General features: G+C 41.2%; 1 protein-coding gene across 1 annotated transcript in view; it reads left to right on the plus strand.

Annotated features, from left to right (window-relative positions):
• The window catches only part of ERCC6 (ERCC excision repair 6, chromatin remodeling factor), a 74,302-nt gene that overhangs the window by 45,672 nt on the left and 8,061 nt on the right, over nucleotides 1-20,569 (plus strand). The window contains exons 9-12 of the mRNA XM_082854512.1: nucleotides 8,800-8,970; nucleotides 9,682-9,858; nucleotides 14,394-14,510; nucleotides 16,227-16,322. Of these exons, the coding sequence (XP_082710638.1) occupies nucleotides 8,800-8,970; nucleotides 9,682-9,858; nucleotides 14,394-14,510; nucleotides 16,227-16,322 (561 nt within the window). The remainder of the gene's footprint in view (nucleotides 1-8,799; nucleotides 8,971-9,681; nucleotides 9,859-14,393; nucleotides 14,511-16,226; nucleotides 16,323-20,569) is intronic.

Here is a 20,569-nt window from a genome sequence, read left to right on the forward strand (position 1 = left end):
CTTTCGCATCTTTCAAACCGTACTCTCTACTTAGAAACACATCAGTTTATTATTAATATTTAATATCAGTTTATTATTTGTGGTGACATATTGAAAATGTATTAATTCCTCTGCACAGGCCTTGTTATAACACTTCCAAGATCAGAACTCTGGCTTCTGGATTAAAAGACTGAGTGGCATTTGATCCCTTTGCTCCTTCCTTTTGTATTTGTGTGTACAGATCTTTGTTGCCACTCCATGCACACCTGTTGGCTTAAAGGTGTGTGTTAGATTGCAATAGAGTTTACATTTCTTAATCACATTTCAAATATTCTGTCAGTGCTGCTGTGTCCTTTAAGCCAGCATCTAATGTCTAACTTCCTTTCCATCCTTATAGGCTGAAATTTCTTTTTTCCATGGGGGAACTTTCTGTGCGCACCAGCTGTCCTGTCTAAATGTATTGATAGTAGCAGCCCTCTGGTGTAGGGTTATTCAGTGCTGGAGAAAATAGGGAAGAGAGGAGAATTTCTCTTTGGAAAACTTAAAAAAGTAATAATGCCAGAATTATTCTGCTTATCATTCAAATAGATTATTTTTATTTTTCTAATGATTTGTTGTAGCTGGTAAGATGTAAAACTTTGAAATTTTGGAAGTTTTTCATTTAGAGAAGAGCTATCAAATGATCAAACAGTTTCTAAATGGAGATCATCTATCATTTTTCTTCCCTAAATTGCCTTTTAGCTTCCCACCTCTCTCACCAGGTGATCCTATATTATCTTCGTTAATATTTTCTTTGGTTGACAGCATAATTTTGAATTATCAAATGCACACCCAGCAACCTTGCAAAAAATATGTGGCTAATATTTTCAACCAGATGATCAAATCAGATAAAGACATTTTCAGGCTCTGAATCTCCTTTAATGGTCAGTTGAAATCTCATTTACTAGGAATCTAAGATTATCCTTTTCTCATGTTTTATGATCCCTTTTTTCTAATGGAGAGAAACTTGATATGTAAGTTGATTAATATTTATTTGTTGAATAACTATAAACATAACATTGCATGTATTTGATGCTATTAGGACTCCAAAAAATGGATATGATGCTTTTAACTGATCTTGAAAAGATAACCATTTTCTTGGGGAAAGAAAATATATGAAAAGATAATAAAAGAAGGCAGTTTTGTAATTCTTATCCCATAACTCACAGCAGGGGGTGGCAACTTTAGCACTGTGTTGTAAAGTTTAATTATTAAGGACCCTTTTTTCAATTTGTTGGAAGATGTGTAATGAGAAACTTCTTGCTTATATTCTGAAACAGTTGTCACTTTGTAGCTCTCCCATCTTTCCCTGCCTTGTAGGATATAGTAATTCTGTGGAATAGTTTTGATAATTCAAAGAGATCATTTTGATCCATTCATGGTATTTAGAGGCATAGGATTAGGAAATGTGACAGTGGCATAAAGGCATAGATTTTATAATTACCACACCAGGGCTGGAATCTTGGATCTGCCATCTTATAGCTTTGTGACCTGGTGCAAGTCACTTAGCTTTTCTGAGCCTAGTTTGATCTCCTGAAAATGGGTTATTTTTGGTAATTTTTTGAGGATTTGTTGGATTAATATGTGTGCACAATAAACTTAGTATGGTCCCCAGCATACGGTGTCTACTCAGGTAATTCCTACAATTAGAAATGAAGAATGTGGTAGACATCTTCATCTCAGTACTTGAGAAAAGATGCTCTGACATTTCTGAGGGATTCAATATAAATACATTCGAGATAGAAGGTTCAGACCTGCTTTATCAAAAATATTCATAGTCATTCACGTCTAGACCTTTCTCCTTCGTGTCTAGATTCATTGGCCCCCAAATGATACAGTGTTAAAATTCTTTTTGGGAAATGCAAGGTATGACTAAAGAACAGACCACAGGAAAACATGGCCATCTGATGCAACTACCATCACATGTTTTTTAAAAAGGCCCGTTTTCTGAAACACTAAAATAAAAAGACTTGGCTTTTTAAAAAGCTGGAAGGGAGACAAGTAAAAACATAACAAATAAAAGTAGAAAAGGGCCACATGGTCCCTCAAGCATCCTGAATATTTCAGACCCGCTCCAGGTACACAAATTACAACACAATGTGATGTAGTTCCCATTAACTTTCGAGACGGTGTATACACCTGATACAAGAAATGATAGATCCTATGCTTGGTCTTTGAGGGATATTGTAAAATTATGTTGCTGGAGCCCTTTTTTCTTCATTGTCAGCACAAATCCTTGTTTATTAAAGATTTAGCTTGAAGGAAATTTTAATTAATTACAGGTGCAGTAAATCCTGCCTGGGAAGCTGCCGTGCTGTGTTTACCGTGAATGGCCTTCATGTGCCTGTGCTCCACTCCGCTCTCCCTGCTGCCTGACAGTGTGATTTATGGCTGTTGTTTTCTACCAGTCCACTGTTTGCCCTCTAGGAGGGATTGGTCTCCTGAGCCTCCGTAATAACAGCAGCACTTTCACAGACATCTTTTAATGACAACAGCACTGCATTCAGTAAGTCAGGCTAATTGCAGATGTACCCTATTAATTGCAAAAACTAGGAGAGGTTACATATTTTACAAGCTTTTAATTTGAAACCGCCCGAGATGATTTGTCTTAAGTGTTTGGATAGAGACGTCCATAATATTCAACAATTCACCATTGTTGAAACTCTGGTCTAGGCAGTTACAGAATTCTGAGATTGAATCAGGTAAAAACAAATAGTCTTAGATGTGTTTTTACCCAGTGGCTGTTAAGTGGAGGTTATGTTTTCAATGTGGACATTAAAAAATTTTCTTACTCTTTTTATAAAAGCATCTTTGATTCTTATCATCATACATCTTTTCGAATATGGTAGAAATTTTGTATTTCTATAGTTAACGTTACAGAATTTTCCAAATAAACTTCAATTCTTAGACATGTCGAAGAAGCTAAACATCACTCTGGTGGTATGTATTTGAGAGGCATGGCATCTCGTTTGTTTAACTGTGGTAAAGTGATGTCCGAAATCCAGTTCAGGGTGGCGTTCCTTGGAGGGGAGTGGAACGACTGTGGTGAGTCACTGCGTCTAGCAGTTAGGAGTTCCAGGGTCATGAGCAAGCAGATGCACATGGGCAGGCTTTGGCTGTGATCCAGCGGACAGTTTATACATGTGAGTGGTAATTTCACTTCTGCTGTATTTCAGGCCCCAAACAGTTGTCGTTGTTTTACTCTCGCATTTCTCTCTGGGCACATAGCTCTGTGCCTGGAGTAGCACAGGGCACGGGGCATTCCTGTGTGTCGGTTTGCTGTCATTCCACGCCCTACCTGCTTCAGGGCTTCTGGCAGCCACTGCTGTCCCAGGAGGAGGAAGAGATGGGGATAGAGTTGGGATAGCTGCCTGCCTAGAATCTCAGTGGAAAATTCAGATGTGGAGGAGCTATTGAAATCAGCTCTGGCTTCTAAAAGTCTCAGGACTGGTGGGATGCGTTCGAGGTGGAACGGTGCATCTCCGGACAGCCTGCTTTTCTTCACTGGACACTAGCCACCGTGGCAGAGCCGGTGGCAGTGGAGTAGCAGTGTAGTCAGGGAGAAGTGGGTAAGGCGAGGCATGGGAGAGTCTATACGTGTGATTGTAAGGCTGTGAGCCTTGAGGTATTTAGTGCTGCATTCATCATAGGTAAAAAAAAAAAAAAAATCAGGAAATGATTAAATCAGGTGTGGCCCTCGATGTAGTATTGCATAGGCGCGGAAAATCATGAATAGGAAGATGGCAAAACAGTAGTCGTATTAATAATACAGCTCTCAACTGTTGAGCCTTTACTAGTACCAGGTGTTATAGCTCTTAACTCTGAAGTTTTGAGTGTATTATGACATGAGAAAAGTTTCTCTTTTCCTCTTTCAGAATTTTCTTGGCCATTGTTACACCCTTTTATAGTCTATTGAATTAAAGAATATTTTAACCCTTGTTTATTAAGATAATATTTTTTAAGATGTTGAATTTTATAAAATTTGTATGACTATGATTACATGAATTATTGTATTAGTTTTCCTAATATTTAGCTAGTCTTCTATTTCTGTTGTGCCTTGTTAGCTTAATGTAGTGCTAGGTTTTATTTATAAAGTAATGAATCTCTAGTTGGGGAGTACACACACTGTGTGAGTATGTTGCTTCTGTCAGTTTTGAAAACAGGGTTTTGCTAGCCTTCTATCTTTTTCTGTATTTTGGAACCGTTTAAATAACAGGATTGATTCCTACTTCACTCGTAAAACCCTTTGGGTCTAGTAGACTTCTGGTGGGAAAAGCATAACATCCTTTTCAAGTCCTTCAGTATTGGTCTGATTGGTTTGTCTCATTTTTCTTGGGTCCGTTTTGGGTAATGTTCACATTCTCTGTCAAAGTTCAGATTCTTTGGCATTGGATTGCACGTGACATTGGCGAACATTTTGTGTTCTCTGCCTCTGGGGTGACTCCTTTAATGTTTTTCATGCTGCCCATCTGAGTCTGTTCTTCGGGCTGACTTTCCAGAGGTCTGTGTTTTTTGGTCTTTTCAAAGAGTTACTTAGTTTTTTTCTCTATCAATTCTACCAGGTTTTGTCCTTAAGCTTCCCTGATTTTTGTTTTTCTCTTACTGTCTCACTGTCTTTATTTAGCCAGTTGTATTGGCTGCTGGGTTTGATTTCAGCCTCAGTAGGGTGTGGGGAATGAGTATCTTTGTGTGGGTTAAGGCTCTGCTGAGAGCTATTAAAAGGAGCTCACTGATGGAGAGACTCAGATCCTTCGGATCCTAACTATAAGCTTTTAGTTGCCTTTAGTCTTCCTGTCTCTAATGACTGTCGAACTCTGAGAAGCTGTGGCCGTGTCCCCTGCTGGCTGTGGATGTGCTCCTTTGCCAGCATAGCTCTAAGGGCTGTGCCTTGGGTTCTGGTGCAGTGCTCCGGGCAGGCAGGTAAAGGCCTGGCTCTTCTCTCTAGTGTGTTGTCTCCTTAAAATACAGAAGAGGCCCTCCTTTTCCTGTTCACTTCTTGTTGTCTGATACTTGTATTTCTGATCCTGCCCTGTTTTTGTTTGCATTTCCTTGGGATATCTTTAATAGTTCCCACACTCTTAACTCTCAGCACCAGTCTAGTTTGGGTCTCATCTCTTAAACACAGGCCAGGTTTTGGCCGTACTTTCCTAGTGGAAAGGGTCCCAGCTGACAGCCCACTGTCATGTGGAGACCCTGACATAAATGTTAGCTCTGAAGCCAGCTGTCTTATTTTCTGTTTATTGTATTTTCTGCTTTTTATATTTTCTTAATTCTTTTTCTATTTCCTATTAGAAAATTTTCTATTCCTATATCTATTTTTTTCCTGATAGTGGTTTGATAGTTCTACAGTCTATTTCTTTTCTGGTATTTATGCTGAAGTAGCAACTATTAATCAATAAATGGGCTTAATTTTTTTTTTTTTTTTTTTTTTTTTTTTGAGGTAAGCGGGCCTCTCACTGTTGTGGCCTCTCCCGTTGCAGAGCACAGGCTCCAGACGCGCAGGCTCAGCAGCCATGGCTCACGGGCCTAGCCGCTCCGCGGCATGTGGGATCTTCCCGGACCGGGGCACGAACCCGTGTCCCCTGCATCTGCAGGCGGACTTTCAACCACTGTGCCACCAGGGAAGCCCTGGGCTTAAATTTTTTATGAATGTATTTCAATCTGTTTTTCTGTCATGATAAGGACATGAACAGTGTTCATCACCTGTGCTCCGTTCTACCATTGGTAAGGTGGGATTTTTAGTACACTCTTAATTTCCCCTGTTCTCACTCTAGGTTTGTTAAATTAAACTGGAATTATAATCATGCAAAAATAGATCCCTTTTTATATTTTAGATAATTTCATAACAGTTTCATTAGTATTTAAAACAATGTTTTAATATTTACTTATTATTTTAATAATTTTAGAATGGTAGGTATATTACATGTAACCTTCCCTTAAAAATATTTTCTTTTATAGTAAAGTAAGAGGCAGTGTTGCCTAATATTCAGTTAATATTAGCTTTGGAGTTGGCTGCTTTTCTATGCTCAGATCCTACCACCACTTTACCAGCTATGTGACCTGATAAGCCACAGTTTTCCCCTCTGTAAATTGGGGGTAAGGACCTCTGTCCTTTCTCAGAGTTGCTGTGAGCACTCAGTCTGTGATGAGCATGAGGCGGGGAGCTCTGCTGCCTGCTCTTGTGCAGAGTGCGGGGTCCTGAGCACCTTTCTTCTCCCACCAGGGAAGGGAGCTGCATTCTTTTAGTGACCGCACCCCTGCACCGGCTGCAGGTAGCATGCTGTTCATAGGCCATCTCTTGCTGGTTTATTTTCTGTCCTTGCCCAGCTAAAGGTGGAATTTGTTCTTTTTTTCTGTCAAGCGTGACTGCGAATTTGGATCAATGCAGAATTCCAGGGTCTTTGCTTTCCCCCTAGAATTATGGAAAGATTTGCCCTTCGTTTTCTGACGTATTTAGTGTTGCAGAAAAGATATCCAGCACAGATTTCCTTTGCAGGGAATCTTTTTTCAGTCTGTTTTGTTCTGACTAGAAGCTACAGCATTTTCTCGTTTTCCCTTGTTTTGGGGATTCAGACATCTAATAGGTGTGTACCCAGGTGTATGGCTGTTTCGGTGTTTTGTTCTATAGACTCTAGTCTCTCCTCGGAAGTTTTTTCTATCATTTTTAAAATCACTTCTTTTATATCCTTTGTACTCTATCCTTCTTGAATTCATGTTATACATCATCAGAGCTCCTGGATTTGTCTTTCTTGTCTCCTTGGCTTTTCTCTCATTTTCTTTCGTTTTAAAAAAAAACCGTTTTCCATCTACTGTGTTGTTTTCAGTTTAACAAGGATTGACACAAAGGATGTTTTGGAAAAATAAAAATTGGGTAAGTGTTTACATGTTATACCTTTTTCTGGTCTTCTTATGAGCCCTCCTCCCCCACAGTAGTGGACATACTAGTCAGTGTTTACAGATTAATGAAACATAAACTTCCACTGCTGATAATGTATAATTCTGTTGTATATATTATGTTTGTGTACATATTTATAAAGTGCCTTAGATTGTATCATGATTGAAAGGTTGGTTTTTTTAATTTTTAAACATTTTATTATATTTATTTTTCCTTCCAGTTTTATTGAGATATAATTGACATACAGCACTTTAGAAGTTTGAGGTGTACAGCATAATGATTTGAGATACATACACCATGAAATAATTATCACAGTAAGCTTAGCGAACGTTCATCCTCTCATATAGATACAAAATTAAAGAAATAGAAAAAACTTTCCTGTGATGAAAACTCTAGAATTTACTCTCAACTTTCATACCTAACATACAGGAGTGTTAATTATATTTGTCACGTTGTATATTACATCCCTAGTACTTAGCTTATAACTGAAGTTTGTACCTTTTGATTGCCTTCATCCAATTCCTCCTCCCCCCCATCTTCCACCTCTGGTAACCGCAACTATGATCTCTTTTTCTATGAGTTTGTGTTTGAAGTATAATTAACCTATAACACTATGTTAATTCCTATTACACAACATAGTAATTCAATATTTCTATAGGTTTCAAAATGATCTTCATGATAAGTCTAATTATTATATGTTACCATACAAAGATGTTGCATAGTTATTGACTAGATTGCCCCGCACTGTACATTTCACCCTTGACTCATTTATTTTGCAACTGGAAGTTTGTACCGCTTAATCTCCCTCACCTATTTCTTCCCTGCCCATCCCCTGTTTGTTCCTGGTACCTATGGCTATTTCTTTCTTTTCTTTTCTTTTTTTTTTTTCGTATCTTTATTGGAGTATAATTGCTTTACAATGGTGTGTTAGTTTCTGCTTTATAACAAAATGAATCAGTTATACATATACACATGTTCCCATATCTCTTCCCTCTTGCATCTCCCTCCCTCCCACCCTCCCTATCCCACCCCTCTAGGTGGTCACAAAGCACCGAGCTGATCTCCCTGTGCTATGCGGCTGCTTCCCACTAGCTGTTTTACATTTGGTAGTGTATATATGTCCATGCCACTCTCACTTCGTCCCAGCTTACCCTTCCCCCTCCCCATGTCCTCAAGTCCATGCTCTAGTAGGTCTGTGTCTTTATTCCCGTCTTACCCCTAGGTTCTTCATGACCTTTTTTTTTTCCTTAGATTCCATATATGTGTTTTAGCATACAGTATTTGTTTTTCTCTTTCTGACTTACTTCACTCTGTTTGACAGACTCTAGGTCCATCCACCTCACTACAAATAACTCAATTTCGTTTCTTTTTATGGCTGAGTAATAGTCCATTGTATATATGTGCCACAGCTTCTTTATCCATTCATCTGTCGATGGACACTTAGGTTGCTTCCATGTCTTGGCTATTGTAAATAGTGTTGCAATGAACATTGTGGTACATGACTCTTTTTGAATTATGGTTTTCTCAGGGTATATGCCCAGTAGTGGGATTGCTGGGTCATATGGTAGTTCTATTTTTAGTTTTTTAAGGAACCTCCATACTGTTCTCCATAGTGGCTGTATCAATTTACATTCCCACCAACAGTGCAGGAGGGTTCCCTTTTCTCCACATGAAAGGTTGATTTTATTTATTTATTTTTTTGGCCACGCCGCATGGCATGTGGGATTTTTGTTCCCCGACCAGGATTGAACCCGTGCTCCTTGCATTGGAAGCGGGGAGTCTTAACCACTGGACCGCCAGAGAAGTCCTTAAAAGGTTGATTTTAAGAGTCATCCTCATTTAACTTCTTATTTAAAACTGTCTTTACCATTTTGTCATCATTTTAGGAGAAACTAATTCGAGATATTGCTCATTGTCATGGGATTTTGATCACTTCTTACTCCTACGTTCGACTGATGCAAGATGATATTAGCAGGCATGACTGGCACTATGTGATCTTGGACGAAGGACACAAAATTCGGAATCCAAATGCTGCCATCACTCTTGCTTGCAAACAGGTGTGACCTTTAATAACAAGGAGGGTTTCCAGGTGGATAATATTTAATTGAGAATAAACTCTGCTTTTAGTAACAGACTTATTTAATCTTTCCTTGTGCTTTTTTTTTTTTTTTTTTTTGCGGTATGCGGTCCTCTCACTGTTGTGGCCTCTCCCGTTGTGGAGCACAGGCTCCGGACGCGCAGGCTCAGCGGCCATGGCTCACGGGCCCAGCCGCTCCACGGCATGTGGGATCTTCCCGGACCGGGGCACGAACCCGTGTCCCCTGCATCGGCAGGCAGACTCTCAACCACTGCGCCACCAGGGAAGCCCTTTCCTTGTGCTTTTGCATAAGGAATTTGAAATACACATTTTGCCTTAATGCAGAACACTTTTCATTCTTGCACTTAATCATGTTTTCTAAAATTCTAATTGTTCACATTACTTAATGTCTCTTATAGGGATCAGTTGTTAGAATGTAACCAAATCCAACTGTAGTCCATAGTCTTCAGCTTGAACAGTAAGAAAAATTCTTCCCTGTATATATATATATTTTTAATCTATGTGTAATTGAAGAATTAAAGTTTCATAAAATGTCTGCGTTTTAGAGGAGACCAAAAGAATATGTAGTTGTGTTAAATAATAAGATTGCATGGGAGTGTTTTGGGGTAGGGTTGGTGATCATCTGCTAAAAGGTGAATTTAACAGAAAAGTCCTTGCTTTACCCGAACAGTTCCGCACCCCTCATCGCATCATCCTGTCTGGCTCACCGATGCAGAATAATCTCCGTGAGCTGTGGTCACTCTTTGATTTCATCTTCCCGGGAAAGTTGGGCACGTTGCCTGTGTTTATGGAGCAGTTCTCAGTCCCCATCACCATGGGGGGGTATTCAAATGCCTCCCCAGTACAGGTAATGTATCAGGCAGGTGACACTTCTGGTGTTTTAATATTTAAAATGTTCCTACTAAATACTATACTTTGTAGCCAAGTCATTCAGAATGTAAGGGAAATGACCAAGCTTATAAATTGGTATCTGATAAAAAAACCACAAAATTATTTTTGCTTGATAGCGCATAACTTTCCAGATGAGTTTTTAAAAAATCATGTAAAATATTCAAGAGCAGTCAGAAATTATGAGATAAGAGTGAGTCACTTCTGGACAGCATGTAATAGTGCAAATTGGGTAGTGCATCTTATAAAGTACTTTACAAGCTTAGCAAAGGGGACACGAGGGAAGACTTAACAAGACGTATACCCTTTAACCTGATCCTGGGAAAACAGGTTGGGAAAAGTGGGACATTCTAGGTTAGAGCAACAGTATAATGCAGCCACTCTGTGTGACCATGAGCAGTGAGGAGACATGCTTGACTGGACTGGAGATGCTTTAGGAGGAAGTTGCAGGAAAGCTGTGGATGCTGGCAGTGGGGGCCTTGAAGGGAGGCAGGAGCGCTTAGGCAGGGAAGAGCCACTGAAGGTGTTTGAGCAGGAGGCTGGGAGCAGGCTGTTCTTGGACGGTTACTCAGGCTGCAAGTAGTTGTGGGAGGGAGGCTGGCATTGAGGGACCTGCAGGAATTGGGGGTGAGGGTGATGAGAGCCTGGACCTGGATGTGGGTGATGGTCCTGAGAAAGCAGGTCCAAAGCAAGAGTCCCAAGTGGCGTTTTCTAGGCAGAACAAACAAGATGTGGAGGTTGATAAGATAAAGGAAATTGGTGGGAGAGTGGTGAGCTTGCTGTAGCTAACCCCTGAGGCTTCAAGCCTGGTGACTGGTAGAGTGGGCTTGTCACAGACAGGAACGTTAGGAGGTGAGGCCAACTGGAGGGCGGTTTATGGAATTTGGGGGCAGGCTCTAGCCTCCATGAGAGGCTGGGTCTCTGCACAGCTCTCAGGTGGGGGCCTGTACCAGCCAGGTTATGACTGAGCCAGAAATAAAATACATAACTAGAAAAAGAATTTTAGACCTTTAAGATTAGAGGACTGTCAAAAACCATTTTAATACCTTTAAAATTTTGAGATTGAATGATTTTTGATTTTTAATTAACTTGTACAGGAGCTCTCTTCCTCCACTGAATCCCCGTTATCCTTCATGTATCCTGTTCTTTTTTTTTTTAACTCTTTATTTTGGAATAATTTAAAACTTAACAGAAAGTTGCAAGAATTGTAAAAATAGCTCCTAGATTCCCTAATTGTTAGCATTTTGCTAACATTTTGCCATATTTGCTTTATCTTTCCTTCCCTCCCTCCTCCTTCCCTACCTGTCTCTGTCTCTGTCTCTGTCTCTCTGTCTCTGTCTCTGTCTCTCTCTCTCTCTGTCTCTCTCTCCCCCCCTGCTGTATACACACACACACACACACACACACACACACACACACACACACACACACAAATTTATGCTTTTTTTTTCTGAATCATCTGAGTAAGTTGTACACATGATGCCCCTTTTCTCCAAATCCTTTAGTGTATATTTCCTAAGAAGAGGGATGTTGTCTTACATAACCATGGTATAAACATCAAAATCAGGAGGAAATGTAACATTGATGTAATTCTGTTATCTAATCTATTTGTCATGCACATTGTGCCGGTTGTTCCAGTAATTTCCGTGTCTGTTTAGTCTCCTTTAATCTGAAGCTGTTCCTCTGATCTTTCTTTTGCCTTCATGACTTGACATTTTTGCAGACTACAGGCCTGTTGTTTCATAGAACGTGCCTCGCCTTGGGTTTGTTTTCCATTCTTTGTGATTGGAATCAGCTTATCCCCTTTGAGCAGGAGTGCACAGAAGTGGCCCGTCTCTCAGTGCTTTAACCGTACCTGGAGGTACATGCTGTTGGTTTGTCCCTTCATTGGTGGTGGTCTGACTACTGGGCAAGGTGTTGTGTGTCAGATTTCTAAACTCTTTGAAGCTACCACTTCTCCTTTATAATTAATAAGTCATTTATGGGGTATACTTTGAGGCGGTGCAACTATGGTCTGTTTCTTCCTTGAGGTCCTCCTTTCAGAAGTTTGTGCACTTATCTTCTTTCCCTTTTTAGACTGTAAAGTCCTTGGGAGCAGAGGTACTGCTTTTATTTGCTCCTTTTTGTTTTAAGTCCATAGTTGCCATGAAATAGTAAATCCCAAGAAGGTAGTCTGTCAGCAGATATTTTGTGTGTCAGGCTGGGGCTAAAATGATGGGAAATGGCTGACAATCAGAGCCTTCCCTTGAATAGCATTCCTGGTCCAGTGGAGAGTGTGCAGGGGGGAAAGTGGTAAACAGATGGTCACGGTATAGGGTAATGAGGACTGTGTCAGGGGAGATAGCCAATAGCAGGGCTTGTGGGAGTCAAGGCAGGCCTCCTGGGTGGGGATGATTAGGATCTAAAAGGCTGAGGAGGGTGAGGGGGAAGAACATTAACTACCCAAAACATGGACTGCCCCTTGGATTTGTACATTGAGCCAGTGCAGGGGATTTTCGAACTGAAAAGAGCCCGAGGAGTCATCTAGTTGAGCCTCCTCATTTCATGCTCAAGGTTATTATTGAGACTGAGCGTTTTGGTGACTGGGCTCTGGGAAAGGCAGAACTGGGAAGGAGTTATCACTCTGCCTCCTCAGGAAGAGGAAGGAAGCATGAGCGGGCTCAGCAAGGTGTCCATTTTCCATAGCAGTGGGGAGGTGGAGTGACGAAGGAACACGGTTGGATCCTCACTGTGCATTTTTACTCACAGAGGCAGACACAAGAAGCAGAAGGGAATTCAATATAGAATTGGCTCGAAAGTTGGACTGGAGAATGTGGCGTGACATCAAAGCTAAAATAGGGTTTCTTGATCTTCCCTGCTCTCACATCCCCACCCCAGTGTAGAGCTTAAGATCTTCCTCTGGGGAGAGTGGGGTGTGAGAAACAGACCCATCCCCAGCCACTCTGAGCTCCAGCCCTTGCAAGTTCAGCACAAGTGGGCTGGGGGCGGGCGGACTTTCCAGAAGGGTAGACGGGCAGGAGAGAGCGAGCTGCCAGGCCACTCACCAGCCCAGCCCTGGGTTTCCAGCACCATCAGCATCTCACTCATTCTTCGAGAGGAGAGAAATGGAGGTAGACGTGAGCATGTGGGCAGAGTTTCCTTAACACGCTGTATATATTTTTAGGAAGATTTTAAATAATGTACTTGCTTCCTTGGTAGGACTGCAATGTCTTGTTAAAATTTGAAATTTATCTCAGCATTACAAGCCATAAAATGAACCTGGTTATCATCTTCAGGTAATTTTTATCAATGTCTGAATGATACGTTTACAGGGTTACCTGTAACCAAAAGTCGTTGATGAATGGAGTTTCTTTGTTATTGTCTGCTGGTCCAAGTAAAACTGTTTTTTTGTTTTTCTGTCTTTTTTTTGCGGTACGCTGGCCTCTCACTGCTGTGGCCTCTCCCATTGCGGAGCACAGGCTCTGGACGCGCAGGCTCAGCAGCCATGGCTCACAGGCCCAGCCGCTCCACGGCATGTGGGATCTTCCCGGACCGGGGCACGAACCCGTGTCCCCTGCATCGGCAGGCGGACTCTCAACCACTGCGCCACCAGGGAAGCCCAACCATGTTAATTTTTTAACGTGAATTTTTCTGTGTTTATTCAAGCTCTTTAAATTATTCATTTTGCTGATAACTTTCTTAAATTTAAGCTTTGGTTGGAAATTTTCTTGTTCCATTAAATAGTATTTACTAGGTTGTTAAGCCTATTTAGATTTTTTTCAAAGTATCAATAATTTATTGAATTCTTTGTTTGCCTTTAAGTGAATTGCAGAGAGAGTGGTTTCCTGCACTGTGGGTCTTTGTTTTTCTCTGGACAGTTAATACCCATCTCATGTGGCTGTGCTCCATTACAGAGCCATATGCTCCATTTTAGGCTGGAGTGACCTTTTGTTTCTGGGATCATAGGGCTTTTCTTGAACTTACTCTCTGAGTCTCCTGTGGGCAGTAATCTCTGCTTATTATCTGCTGTTCCCCTTGCTGCAGCGTTTCCCTGAGTTAGTGTTTGATCTTCAGTCTTGCGGAGTAGCAGTTCCTTTGTGGCTATTGGAGAGTACAAGATTATAAACTGAGATTTGTTTGAAAGCAGTTTTTTTCCCTAGAGGGGGTCAAGCGCTGAATAAATCTCCACTTTAGGGTTTAACTATATAATAATAATTAAATAGAGGTGGAACAGGGCACAAAATTACCAGTTGTTCTTCCGTACATTTTGGTTAATGAGAAGTTTTGTTTTGTTTTGTTTTGTTTATTGATGATATTATTATGAAAGCTACTGCGTCCTGGAGTATATGGAACTTAAATTTTTACAAACCATTTTCCTACTGTTTCCCACAATTTTGTACAACCATTGGTCATTCTTTTAAAAAAATTTTTTTAAGCATTGGAATCATTTGAGAGGTAAGAACAAATGCATTCCTTAGATATACAGTAATTGTTTCCCCTTTTCTCTTATTAAAGGTTAAAACTGCTTATAAGTGTGCGTGTGTTCTACGAGATACCATAAATCCATACCTACTGCGGAGAATGAAGTCGGATGTCAAAATGAGCCTTTCTTTGCCAGATAAAAACGAACAGGTCTGTAAATACAAGAATTATCAAAACATTCCTAAAGCACAGGTGTACCTGGCATTCACCCTGCTTTTCACACACAGAATAGGTGAGGCTAACAGGTGTGGTCTCTGGTGCTGGGGGGCAGGCTAGTCTACAGCTGTATATACCTGCCTACGACAGGTGAGCCTGCTGGGCTCAGGAGTGACTGGAGGGTGGGGAAGTGGAGGTGGTCATTGTGCACATCCTTTCAGGGAGTTTTCCCCCTCAGTTTTTTTTAAATATAGTTATTTAATTTATTTATTTTTGGCTGCGTTGGGTCTTCGTTGCTGTGCACGGGCTTTCTCTAGCTGCGGCGAGCGGGGACCACTCTTAGTTGCGGTGCAAGGGCTTCTCATCGCGGTGGCTTCCCTTGTTGTGGAGCACGGGCTCTAGGTACGCGGGCTTCAGTAGTTGTGGCTTTTGGGCTCTAGAGCGCAAGCTTAGTAGTTGTGGTGCACAGGCTTAGTTGCTCCACGGCATGTGGGATCTTTCCGGACCACAGATCGAACCCATGTCCCCTGCATTGGCAGGAGGGTTCTTAACCACTGTGCCACCAGGGAAGCATCCCCCTCAGTTTTTGGAGCATCTAAGGTGTGGAGCACTGATCTGAGGAAGATGAATGGGTTTTCAGATCTGGTGCAAAGATGAAAGGGTTGTCCTGGATCCCTTCTAGGGACCTGCTGGTCTGAGAATAAAGGAGAACAACCAGGTGTGACAGATGAAGAAGTAGATACATTTTACAGAATGAAAATTAGGAAATCAGACCTGATAGCTTCAGTTTCTATTTCTGTTTTTTTGTTTCTGATGTTTTTAAGTAGAGGTGGAGACACAGGTGGTGGGTGGGTGGCTTGGGGAGAGTGAGGAGTCTTGTCACGGCCGTCTGGGTGTGAGCAGGTGCCGAGCGGGGGGCGGGGGGGGTCCTCTCTAGGACGCCGCCCTGGTGGGGCTGTCTCCAGCGGCACTCAGCACTTACCACAAAGGAGTGGAGAAGGCAGGCAGTTGAGTTCCTCTTCATTTGGAAGTTTGCAGGGCAGATGCAGTGGGTGGCAGAGGGGTAGCTGAAGGCAAATACCGTGGGTTTGTGAGTAGCCGAGGAACATAGGCCGTGAAATGGTGGCAGTGGTCTTGGAGAAGGAGAGGAGGGTTGAGAGGCAGAATGTCGGGGGGTGAGGGGAACGTGGGGGCGTGGGTTAGTAGATGCTGTTGGGCTGGCAGGGTAAGGGGTTGTCAGAGGTGAGTCTGGTAAACTTGGGGATGGCTTAGAACTCCAGGAAAGGGAGGGGGTGTGCCAGGCAAGGTTAAGGTCCCTGGTCAGGTTTGCTGAAGTGAAGAGTGCGTTGAGGGGATTGCGAGCTGAGATGGTCTGAGCACTCGGAGGCTGGGATGGAGGAAACGCTGTGCACCTGGTCCTGAACTTCCCCATAAGCAGGAAGCCAGGCTTCAAGGACTCTCAGGATAGTGGGGTAGGGACCAAATGGCATGGGGACCAAAAAGTGGATGGAAGACAGAAACGGAGGGGGCTCTTGAGAGGAGGGAACTCTTCTTTGCTCAGCTCTGAGATGTGGCTTCTTTTGTTTTTAATAAGATGTACACTGAAAATTACATACATTGTGTTCTTTTGATTAGTAAATTTTGTTACTATTTTAGTTATTTTGTTTTGTTAAGTTTTATTTTTCAGCTCTGTTTTTATTCTCCCCTTAGGTCTTATTTTGCCGTCTTACCGATGAGCAACATAAAGTCTACCAAAATTTCATTGATTCCAAAGAAGTTTACAGAATTCTCAATGGAGAGATGCAGGTCAGCCAAATAATAGAAGCTGGAGAAAGAATTGTGGACCAAGGAAAGTGGGGGAGGAAAGGAAACTAGTACTAGTCAAGGATTCACTATTATTACCCTCTTGAAAATATTTGGGTGTGAACCTTCCCTTCGTTTGAAGCCCTTCCAGAAGTAAGAGAACACACAGTTTGAGCATGCTCCCTTTTTATCTGTACTGCAGCACTGTTACACTTGAACCCAGCACTGCATGGTCTAGTGGAAGAATGCACTAGACAACAGGGTCTGTAATGGTGGGTCCTACAGGGATTGCTGTTCCTCTGTAGCATGTCGGGAGCAGCCCCGGACTGCTGGGCTGCACAGAGGAAGAATTATTGTTATACATTTTTGTATAAGTAATAACATTTTAGTTATTGGCCATATTCAGCAATATATGTGGGTAAACGTCTCTTCATTCAGCACATGTAGTAAGTTTATCATCAGCTTTAGTCAAAAGCTTCACGTAAACTCTTCAACTTCTTTGTGCTTCAGTATCTTGAAGCGTGAATTGTATTTTTATTTGACATGTAAGACTTCCTTGATCCTTGGTCCATCCTCGTTGGAGGTACAGCTGAGCAGCATGGGATGCTCGGAAATACACTTTCCTGCCTCCTGCATGGAGCCAGATAGAGATGAGTGTGGGTGACAAGGCTGCCTGTGTTCCGTAGTATCTACGTGTTTTTTCCTCCAGATTAAGGCATTTTCGTTCTTTTACCCACCTCTTACTATTTATTTCATCTGTCATTGGCATCTCTAGGAGGTTTTGAAACCATTCACATTTATTCATCTCTCCTGTATCTCCCCTTAACTTATCTTCACGTGTCTCCAAGTTGTGAAGCCTTAGGTGGTCTAGATCAGCACTGTCCAGTAGATGGAGAACACAAGCCACATGTGTGATTTAAAATTTTCTAGTACTCACATTAAAAATGATGAAAAAGCAAAACAGGTGAAATCAACTTTGATAATATATTTTATTTAGCCTGATGTATCTAAAATATTTTAATATGTAATCAAAATTTTTAAACTACTGAGATATTTTACTCTTTTTTGTACTAAGTCTTCAAAATTGGGTATTTTACATTGGTAACACATCTCAATTTGGACTACACACTTCACGTGCTCAGTGGCCACACATGGCTCGTGACTGCTGTGTTGGACAGCAGAGATCTCCAGGAAGAAAGACAAGTAACAGATGACTCTGGGGAGTGGTGATGGGGTTCCTGCTTTGTTCAGATCGTTTATTGTTTATTTGTTTAACTGTTTACTAGTTAAAACTACCATTTTAGCCATTGATTTTTGGCTTAATTTATGATTTATCTTTTTCCACTTGAGTTTTTGTACTGGTGAGTGTGACTTGAGTCAGGGGTGAAACCTGTGAAAGATTCCCTCTTGTTGGGGCGGGCAGGTGGGCTCTCTCACTTTGGGTCTCCAAGCCCTTCTGCTGCGTGAAAAGTCCCGCACGTCATTCCCATCCATGGATTTTGCACGTGGGTATGTTTTCTGATAAACTAATGTAAACGTAAAGGGAATTTCAACCTCTGACTCACATGTTAAAATACAGAACTTCTAGTGAGGTACTTAGGAGTATAATATTTAAATGCATTTGTTTGTAAAATAGATAGCTAGTGGGAAGCATAGCACAGGGAGATCAGCTTGGTGCTTTGTGACCAGCTAGAAGGGTGGGATAGGGAGGGTGGGAGGGAGGAAGACGCAAGAGGGAAGAGAGATGGGGATATATATATATATGTATAGCTAATTCACTTTGTTATAAAGCAGAAACTAACACACCACTGTAAAGCAATTATACTCCAATAAAAATGTTTAAAAAAAATAATATCAAGAAAACACTCCCATTTACCATTGCAACAAAAAGAATAAAATATCTAGGAATAAACCTACCTAAGGAGACAAAAGACCTGTATGCAGAAAATAATAAGACACTGATGAAAGAAATTAAAGATGATACAAATAGATGGAGAGATATACCATGTTCTTGGATTGGAAGAAACAACATTGTGAAAATGACTCTACTACCCACAGCAATCTACAGATTCAATGCAATCCCTATCAAACTACCACTGGCATTTTTCACAGAACTAGAACAAAAAATTTCACAATTTGTATGGAAACACAAAAGACCCCGAATAGCCAAAGCAATCTTGGCAAGTTTTTTTTTGAGCGGCATGTGGGATCTTCCCGGACCGGGGCACGAACCCGTGTCCCCTGCATCGGCAGGCAGACTCTCAACCACTGCGCCACCAGGGAAGCCCAAGTTTCACAATTTGTATGGAAACACAAAAGACCCCGAATAGCCAAAGCAATGTTGAGAACGAAATACGGAGCTGGAGGAATCAAGCTTCCTGACTTCAGACTATACTACAAAGCTACAGTAATCAAGACAGTATGGTACTGGCACAAAAACAGACATATAGATCAATGGAACAGGATGGAAAGCCCAGAGATAAACCCACGCGCATATGGTCACCTTATCTTTGATAAAGGAGGCAGGAATGTACAGTGGAGAAAGGACAGCCTCTTCATTAAGTGGTGCTGGGAAAACTGGACAGGTACATGTAAAAGTATGAGATTAGATCACTCCCTAACACCATACACAAAAATAAGCTCAAAATGGATTAAAGACCTAAATGTAAGGCCAGAAACTATCAAACTCTTAGAGGAAAACATAGGCAGAACACTCTATGACATAAATCACAGCAAGATCCTTTTTGACCCACCTCCTAGAGAAATGGAAATAAAAACAGAAATAAACAAATGGGACCTAATGAAACTTCAAAGTTTTTGCACAGCAAAGGAAACCATAAACAAGACCAAAAGACAACCCTCAGAATGGGAGAAAATATTTGCAAATGAAGCAACTGACAAAGGATTAATCTCGAAAATTTATAAGCAGCTCATGCAGCTTAATAACAAAAAAACTAACCCAATCCAAAAATGGGCAGAAGACCTAAATAGACATTTCTCCAAAGAAGATATACAGATTGCCAACAAACACATGAAAGAATGTTCAACATCACTAATCATTAGAGAAATGCAAATCAAAGCTACAATGAGATATCATCTCACACCAGAATGGCCATCATCAAAAAATCTAGAAACAATGCTGGAGAGGGTGTGGAGAAAAGGGAACCCTCTTGCACTGTTGGTGGGAATGTAAATTGATACAGCCACTGTGGAAAACAGTATGGAGGTTCCTTAAAAAACTACAAATAGAACTACCATATGACCCAGCAATCCCACTACTGGGCATATACCCTGAGAAAACCATAATTCAAAAAGAGTCATGTACCAAAATGTTCATTGCAGCTCTATTTACAATAGCCCGGAGATGGAAACAACCTAAGTGTCCATCGACAGATGAATGGATAAAGAAGATGTGGCACATATATACAATGGAATATTACTCAGCCATAAAAAGAAACGAAATTGAGCTATTTGTAATGAGGTGGATAGACCTAGAGTCTGTCATACAGAGTGAAGTAAGTCAGAAAGAGACAAATACCGTATGCTAACACATATATATGGAATTTAAGAAAAAAAATGTCATGAAGAACCTAGGGGTAAGACAGGAATAAAGACACAGACCTACTAGAGAACGGACTTGAGGATATGGGGAGGGGGAAGGGTGAGCTGTGACAAAGCGAGAGAGAGGCATGGACATATATACACTACCAAACGTAAGGTAGATAGCTAGTGGGAAGCAGCCGCATAGCACAGGGAGATCAGCTCAGTGCTTTGTGACCGCCTGGAGGGGTGGGATAGGGAGGGTGGGAGGGAGGGAGAGGCAAGAGGGAAGAGATATGGGAACATATGTATATATATAACTGATTCATTTTGTTGTAAAGCAGAAACTAACACACCATTGTAAAGCAATTATACTCAAAAAAAAAATAAGAAATGCATTTGTTAAGTTACATGATAGATTTTCCTAAATTTTAGATGGGCCTGATGTTTCTTATTTATATTTAAAAGGTGAGCCAGTTTTTTATATACTGTGAACTGCATACTTTTCTTTCTAGAGGGAAAATAAATCATCAGCAGTTGAGTGTGACCCTGGTAGATATGTTTGGTCCAAAAGGATTTTTTTTTGTTTTTAGAGAACTTGCCCTATCAGGAAAAGAAGATGTGTAAAGGTTGATTTCTTCCAGCTCCTAATATGCTGTGATTAGGGAGGAAACTAAGAAGCTGGTGAAGAACTACTTTTTAATCTGTGT

The sequence above is a fragment of the Leucopleurus acutus genome (genome assembly GCF_964270905.1).
Source record: "Leucopleurus acutus genome assembly, chromosome: 14".
Lineage (NCBI taxonomy): Eukaryota > Metazoa > Chordata > Mammalia > Artiodactyla > Delphinidae > Leucopleurus > Leucopleurus acutus.